Source organism: Acanthochromis polyacanthus, chromosome 21 (assembly GCF_021347895.1).
Source record: "Acanthochromis polyacanthus isolate Apoly-LR-REF ecotype Palm Island chromosome 21, KAUST_Apoly_ChrSc, whole genome shotgun sequence".
Lineage (NCBI taxonomy): Eukaryota > Metazoa > Chordata > Actinopteri > Pomacentridae > Acanthochromis > Acanthochromis polyacanthus.
This window is the reverse complement of record NC_067133.1, coordinates 27,737,060-27,745,307: the sequence shown is the minus strand read 5'-3', so window position 1 is coordinate 27,745,307 and position 8,248 is coordinate 27,737,060. Positions and strand designations below refer to the sequence as shown.

The 8,248-nt window shown below is 41.6% G+C and overlaps 2 protein-coding genes across 12 annotated transcripts in view; one reads left to right on the top strand and one right to left on the bottom strand.

Annotated features, from left to right (window-relative positions):
- Positions 1 to 8,248, top strand: part of mfsd13al (major facilitator superfamily domain containing 13a-like) — a 228,316-nt gene that overhangs the window by 166,125 nt on the left and 53,943 nt on the right. The window lies entirely within an intron of this gene.
- Positions 1,520 to 8,248, bottom strand: part of sun1b (Sad1 and UNC84 domain containing 1b) — a 37,822-nt gene continuing 31,093 nt past the window's right edge. For all 11 annotated transcript variants that reach the window (XM_022202376.2, XM_022202372.2, XM_022202373.2 and 8 more), the window contains 9 exons: positions 8,115 to 8,207; positions 6,789 to 6,880; positions 6,552 to 6,696; positions 6,147 to 6,458; positions 5,976 to 6,060; positions 4,589 to 4,704; positions 3,540 to 3,707; positions 3,338 to 3,430; positions 1,520 to 3,251 (listed from right to left, as the gene is read on the bottom strand). In XM_022202376.2, coding sequence (XP_022058068.2) covers positions 3,135 to 3,251; positions 3,338 to 3,430; positions 3,540 to 3,707; positions 4,589 to 4,704; positions 5,976 to 6,060; positions 6,147 to 6,458; positions 6,552 to 6,696; positions 6,789 to 6,880; positions 8,115 to 8,207 — 1,221 coding nt within the window. In that variant the 3' untranslated portion in view covers positions 1,520 to 3,134. The remainder of the gene's footprint in view (positions 3,252 to 3,337; positions 3,431 to 3,539; positions 3,708 to 4,588; positions 4,705 to 5,975; positions 6,061 to 6,146; positions 6,459 to 6,551; positions 6,697 to 6,788; positions 6,881 to 8,114; positions 8,208 to 8,248) is intronic.

Genomic DNA, 8,248 nt, shown 5'->3' with positions numbered 1-8,248 from the left:
ATTGAAGTAGTTTAAACTGGCTCCACCTGCAGCAGCTACAGCAGGTATAATAATAATAATAATAATAATAATAATAAATCAGTTGGAAGGATCAACTGTGAGACTTCAACTACATTTTTTGCTAATATATTTGTACTAAAGACTCTTCATGCTGGTAGTGGATTATTTTTGAGTTAATTATCTGAATACTTTCTCCCAGCATCACTGCCTATCAATACCAAAATAAAGATAGGAATGGATTTATTTCTTTATTCCATTACAGACACACTAAAAAACTAGAAAAGCAATCAGAGAAGCAGTACTCTGCCAAGGGCTGATATTAAAGCTGGCTCTTTAATATTGTCAAATGGCCATATAGAGACAGTCTTATCTAGTCCCACATTTAGTGACTTAATCAACTCTATGCTCCTTTAAAGTGAAAAGAATCAGTATCTTAACATCAAATATAGTAGAAATAAGGCCAAGAAAGTATTTTTACTCTGTCCCTGTATTATATTTGATTTAATTTCATATGCATAATACGAATGCCCCTGGCCATCCCTCTTACTAGGGCACTGTCAGAAATGTAGCATTTGTTTAGTAGCTATTGATGAGCAGAAATCACAGCAACATAGAATGTGGTCATTTAATACAGATGTACCCACCAACAAAATGACCTTGTGCTGAGCACAGACATGTGTCATGCATGTGTACGTTATGTACGGATACCGAATCACATGACCTAAATATGTAGCAGGCGGTGGGAATTGATGGGAGTCAGAAACACCCCCACAATTTAATCAATTGTTCCTTGTATCATTTCTGATGGATAAGTCCGCAGCAGTGGATTTGTCGTAGAATCACAATCATGTGATCATCAGCAGGCAGCTGATGTAGTGTTCACTTGTTGTCATGGTTACAGTGATGCTGTTCCGCTATCTGGCAATAACACAGAAATCTTTAACAATCCATATATCCAAACTATAAGCTGCATCACTGCCAAAATCTAATCACTTGGTTCTTGGGTCATTTCTGACCTTCACTGAAAATTTCATCCAAACTCGTCTGTTTTTGAGTAATGCTGCCAACAGACAAATGCCGATCGTCACATAACTAAATACAGTAAAAATGACTAACATTAAAGGAATATAGTACGTAATGTCAGACGTATTTTGATTCTTTAGATTCTCTCAGCTAAGTCTGTAATTAACTTGCAGGCATTTTTTCCCCCAAATTACTGTGAAAAAAGAAATGTCAGACTTTCTTTGGCCTTTCCAAACTGATGTCACATATAAGTTATATTCAGATATTTCTGATCTGACATGAAGGTGCCACAGAATTCCCAGCATTTGAAGGGATCCTTGTTTCATGTCGTTTGACACATAATTATGCATGTTTTAGTAAAGATATAATTACATATAGGACATAAAAAATGCATCAAAGACCAACAAACCAGAAACAGTTGGGCTTTAGAAAAAAGCTTGAGTGTTTTCCCTCAAATATAAAAGAGCAAAAGCAGTAACTTAGTCTTCAGCCACAATTGTTATTCAAAGAATTTCATCAAAATTAAAGTCTTTATTGGAATATATTCCAAAGCAGTTAAGTCATCTCATGACTGAACAAAAATAGCCATTTATCTTAAAAAAAAGTCCCAAGATGGTTCCAAAATGCACTGAACAGCTTATGACAAAATATACATTTGCTGCAACTCACTAATCGACTTGTTAATAAATAAGATTGTGAACAAAACATTTTTACACAACATTTTAGACTTACCCATATTTGCAACCAAAATTGACGACATATCCCCGTTTTCAAACAAATCATGACGACCTGTGTCACAAACTTTTGTCTAACAAGTTGCTGCAGTGCATCCTCTGATATTAACAAAAAAAACCAAAACAAAACCAAAAAAAAGCAAAACACGACGAGTAAAAGTAGAAATAATAGTGATACAATAATAATAATATTAATAACAGGGTGATTCTTTAAAAAGCAACACTGATAAAAGTAGATATTATAAAGGACCAACTATCAACAGTGAAATATACAGATTACATTCCTTCAGGGTTTCAAAATAGTGGGAGCCTGTGTGAGGAGGACGTTTAACTGAACTAAAGGGACACAGAATCTTGTCTTGATTGAAACAGAACACACAAAAAAAGATCACACTCTTGTCTAAGGAGTAGTTATAATATTCAGCTTTCATACGCTCTCCTACATCCACGGTGCATGTAAAGGTTTAGAGTACGGTTCAGGGAGAGTGGCATGCTAGCATTATTCCTGGAGAAACATAATCAGACACGTATCTCGTCTAATGTACAGAGTGAAGAGTCCTAATACTTGATCAGGTCAGTGGTTTTATAGTGTTTCTGTGTAGTTAAAGGAAACTTGCGTCAAGCCTCCACTTGAGAAAACATTCAGAGCTCGTCCATAGGCAGCGTGTTCAGTTCCAAAACGACTCAAATAAAAAAAACACAAAGTCTTAGTTATGGCTATGTGAAAGCATAAAGCCAAGCCTAGAATGTAGTGAATCAATGTGTCCACTGTCACCTGCAGTGAGTGCTGACCTGCAGACGGCTCAAACAGTTCAGCTGAAGTCATCAAAGAGGCTCGACATGCCTGGACAGCGTCACAGGCAAAGTGCAGTGGTCTCCATCCTGAAAATAGTACGCTCTATTTGGAAAAGGTTAAAAAAATGTTTAACACAGATTATTACCAACAAAAACTAACCAGACGGAGATACAGTGTGTGAAGAAGTGGTGGAGATGAGTCTGTAGCCCCCCCACCCCCACTTCAAACGTCCACCTTCCTGCAGAGTGGAAGGAGCCAGAAGGGGGAGGATGAGTCCGCTCAGGGGGAACCTGGCGCCTCGTGGGCTGATTCAGTGCAAGAGGCCTTTAATGAATGAGGGAATGGGACTTCCAGCTTCTTCCTTGACAGTCCTGATACACACTTTCCTCTGATTCTTTCAATGATACAACAACACAAGTTCATGGTTCAGTCTGAGCACGTTCCTTTAACAATCCACAACTTCTGTCTCTTCATGTCTTTCATACAAAAAGTCCTGCCGAGTCCCGTCCAGTCTGGAGGAGTTGGTGGGCGCTATGTACAGAGGGCGATATGTCGTATGTGGGCGTTGTGCTGTCAGCGGGTCACTGAGGACGAGGCTCTCCGTGGACTCTGAAGCGGTACATGCAGGTATACTCTGGGTGACCCCAGTTAGACAGCACTCGCACCTCGATGATCTGGAAAACCTTGTCGTTCTGCTCCTGCCAGAGGAGAGGGGAGATATTCAGACACTGAGGTGGTGTTTTCTGCTTCTGATGGGAACCAACCAGAAGTCTTCTACAGTTACCTGAACCGGGAAGGTTTGCAGCGACTCCCCGTCCTCCTGGTACGTGTAGTGTCCCAGCAGCTTCCCTTCCTCCTGGTACTCATCATCCAGACCCTGAGTGCAAAGAACATGTTTAATAAAGGACGGCTGGAAGAACTGGAGCAGAGGGGCCACATTCAGCCCAATTTGATCTGAAGATCAAATTACGTCTGCGTGTCCTTACATAGACGGTGAAGTTGCGAGGGGCGCTGGTGATGTTTCCGGTCGGGGACAAGGTCTTGGGGATGTGCTCCACACAGAAGGATGTTGGCAAGATCCTCAGTGACAGCCGGATCACCAGGTAGCCCTGAGAGCCTTTAAAGGCCCAGCAGTTCCCTGGATAGACATCAGGCTGATGGAGAAGAGAGAAAGAAAACTGTAAGACTCCTCATCAATTATCTGAACAGGAGTTGAACTGAGACCAGTAAGGTGCAGCTCAGAAAAAACAGCAAACAAACTGAAAAACTCAGCGATCACAACAATATCATATGTTGCATCCAATGTAACAATGTTACTTTTCTCAGTCGTTGGTGCAATATCAGTTTCTGCATCATGTGTTTCATTTCATATTTTCATTTCTCAGGTACAATATTTCAGAATCATGTGATGTTACTACACTACTGGTCAAAAGTTTGGGGTCACCCAGACAATTTCATGTTTTCAGGAAAACTCAAACTTTTATTCATGAGCCAACATAACCACACAAGGGTTTTCTAATCATCAATGAGCTTTTCAACACCATTAGCTAACACAATGTAGCATTAGAACACAGGAATGATGGTTGCTGGAAATGTTCCTCTGTACCTCTATGGAGAATATTCACGTCAAAAACTGAATATTCCATTTAAAAAAAATCAGCAGCTAGAATAGTCATTTAACACATTAACAATGTCTAGATTGGTTGTCTGATTCTTTTCATGTTGTCTTTATTGAAAAAATGTTTCTCTTTCAAAAATAAGGACATTTCTAAGTGACCCCAAACTTCTGAGCAGTAATGTATAACCATCAGCACTAATTCTTACTGATCTATTCTAGCCTTGCTTTAGCTACTTATTGTATTTCAGTAATCTCACATCTTACTACACCACATTTCTTATGACACTGTTTTTTTCTGAGCAACATCTGGCACGAGGACTTCCTTTGGGATTAACCAGACCAGTGCTCTCTTCATCACCAGCCTCCACCCCACATCTGTCCATCATCAGTAAAATATTTATCTGTGATGTTTCGCACCTGGATGACGACACGAGGAGACTGGGAGAAATACCAAAGCGGCAGTCCGAACAGACTCATCAGGGCCGTCTTGGTCTCATACGTCTCAGAGCAGCGGGTGCTGAGGATGCTGCCGCCTGGACACAGAACAAGAATCACATCAAAAACTGATTTTTTCATTTAATTCTCAGGGACACAAATGCTTCTAGTACTAGACAATGTCAAACAGAAATGAGGACCTTTTCATACTGCATTTCACTTTTTAATCAGTTTATCAAACTGCAAATAATGCAGGACAGGAATGCTGGCAGAAAGCTGTTGATCATGTGTTAATATATTTAATTTGCTGATCAATGCAGCTGATTATTGATAACTGACGGCTGCACATTCGAACTGGTAAACTTTAACTTCAAACATTTAAACATGACATTGTACTACAATCCATTTAGGTCTGATACTATCCCATAATGCAGGAAATCATTTTAATTTTAGGTCAAATCAAAGTGAAACGAATGTCACACACTGAATATTAATAGACAATCAATGTTCTAATCAGTGATCTATCAGCAGCAGTACCAGCATGTAAACCCACAATATATAAAAACATGTGTGTGATTTCTGCATCACCAGCTGAATACATGCACGTTTCCATGGCTACACGATGCATCCAGTGTGTGATACTGTAACTGCTTCACTGAGTGGTTTTAATAATGTACAGATCAGCAGTTTACAGACAAAATATTTTCCCTCAGAGAGCATCTGAATCATCAGGAAACATCTGGTTAAATCTAAACTCTGAACAGAACCTGGACCAGGTTAGCTCCACAGCATCAGTTACCATGGAGATCTGACTCTGCAGCATCAGTTACCATGGAGATCTGACTCTGCAGCATCAGCTACCATGGAGATTTGACTCTGCAGCATCAGTTACCATGGAGATTTGACTCTGCAGCATCAGTTACCATGGAGATCTGACTCTGCAGCATCAGTTACCATGGAGATCCAGCAGGTTAAAGGAGAAACACCCTCTGATGTTACGTGACCTTTCAGATGCATTTAGGTATTAAAAAGTAGCAGCAGTGCAGCCAAATTACATCTCATATCAGTAATAATGTCAGAAAACAGAAAAACTTGAATCAAACTGGACCGTTACAACTACATGATGCGTCTTTTAAACTGGCGGACTGTTCAATTGAAGTCAGAGCTCCCTGTAGGTCAACATGCTGCTCATTAACACACTGACAGTGGAGCTTTTGTCATTAATACCCTGTTGTCCTGGTAGCAGCTAATGTCTGCATCAGAGACATACATTAGAGCAGAGTTATGGAGTGGCAAGCTCGCTAATCCCTTCTGCATACTGTGGGGCTAAGCACTGTCTGGTAGATGGATGGAGAGGCCTCCTCCTTACCTCCAGACTCCAGGGCGTAGTCCACCAGGCCGGTTCGATCCTGGGAGTAGAGCTTCAGAGCATTCTGGACGATCAGCTTCACGTGCTGAGGTAGAGACCACACAAGAGGATCAAAAAGAGGGCAAAGCAACACTTCTGAAGAGCTTAGATTACATGTAAGAAGTCCATTACCTCCTCTGTCAGTCCCTCGGCAGCAGACGTGTGCTGGACAGTCCCACTTATCGTCTTCACAATGGTCTGGGTTTGGGACTCGGCCTCGCCCAGCGTCTGGGCTCGGCTGAGCTCCAGCTGCAGAGAGATGTTTCTCAGGATGCTGTGCTCCAGAGAGGCCAGCGATGCCTTCAGGTCCGGTGTGCTGACGTAACGTTGGGACAGCCAGAGGACCAGAGACTCGGGCAGCTCCTGCTCCTCTGCAGACCCACCGCTGCCAAAAAACAGAGCCTGCAACTCTTTACGCAGCTGGGAGGACACCTGGGCTGATATCTGGGGAAAAAACAGAAACTGGGTGTCAGAACAATTTTAATATTAACAGTTTATGAAGGAGCAGAAACAAAAGTCAACATTTATGTTTCTTACCGTGTCCTGCAGTGTGTCCAGCTGCTCACACTTGCCCTTACATCCCATAACGCCCTGCAGGTCCTGTCTGATTCTACTCAGCTCAACCTCAAGTCTCTGCACCTCGGCTAGCAGAGCGTCGTGGTCCTCCTGCTGCACACCCGCACTGAGCGACAGACAGAAACCAGACATGAGCTGCAGTGATCTCAACAACATGTGAAAAGTGCATTACTGAAGGTTTCCTCCTGGTGTTCGTACCTGACAGGAGCAGTATCAGATGGTGGAGTCACATCCTCCTCCTCTCTCTTCTCCTTTTCATGCTCGTACTGCTGCTGCTTCTGCTGCAACTCCTGCAACAAACACATGAACCAGCGTAAACAGTACAGACAATCCTAAAGACGGAAGAACACCAGATGTTATTGATCCTTCTAACATTCCACTGTTCCTTGGACTTAATCCTTAAAATCAGCTCATACCTGGTCTCGTCTGTCTGAGCTTGTCAGGATATTCTTTTGTCTTTGGGTCTCATCACATGCTATTAGTCTATTTATATTTTCATACTTAATGTTAACTGTTGGACGTCAATTCTGCACTTTTTGATCATTTGCTTGTTTTGAAATTACACTTCATGATCTATTGTAATTTGAAAACAAAGGTCAGTTACACACAGGTACATTTAATGCTAGTCCATTTGTGCTTAGCCCGTAAAATAACAAATATCTGAATAACTCATAAAAAAACGTCTTTCTTCGCTTGTTAGCGTTTCATGTTCTGTCAAGTCGTACATGATACTGATCCTTCTGTGACATCTGAAGAGGATTCCCATCTACTTTTTAATTTAGAGGCGTAAACTTTGATGTAATGAGCTACTGGCCAAGAAACCCAGTGTTCGAAGTATGCCTTCTCTTTGCCCAATATTTTTACTCCACCAAGGAAGCGGAACCTTGGTGGATTTATGTGAAGATTGGTGTTGGTTTGTCTGTCTGTCTGTTAGTGACCTTACACAGAAACGGACTAACAGATTTGGATGAATTTTTCAGAGGTCAGAAATGACACAAGGACAAATGATTAGATTCTGACAGTGATGCAGCTTTTCAGCTTTTCACATGATTGTGAATTATTGGGACTTATCTTTTGGAAATGATACAAGGAACAACTGAATAAGTTGTGGGGCTGCTTCCAAGACCCATCAATTCCCGCCGCCCATTACATGTTTAGGTCACGTGATTCTGTATCCGTACATAACACACACATGCCTGTGTTCAGTGTAAGGTCATTTTGTTTGTGGGTACATCTATATTAAATGGACACATTCTATGTTGCTGTGATTTCTGATCTTCAGTAACTAATCAACAAATGCTGCATTTCTGACAATGCCATATGGGGGAATGAACAGCCTTGGTGGAGTACTGTGGTCTCTGAGCGCTTTTCTTGTTTTCAAGATTTAAAAGATCCCCTTTATTACAATGAAGCTCAGAGGGCTTTTCAACATACGTGCTGTCTTGCCACACACTCCTGTGCACCATGCAGGTGTGCTTTCAAGGTGTTTTCTTAGAGGAAAAGCAGTCGATCTGCTGTTCATACCTCTGTCTTGGTAGCCAGAGCTTTGAGCAGCGCTTCTAAACCAGCCAGTCGTGCTGCCTGACTCTCTTGGTGTTGTTTCTGTTGCTCTGCACTCTGCAAAAGAAAACAAGTGGACTACATGTAAACTTTCTGAG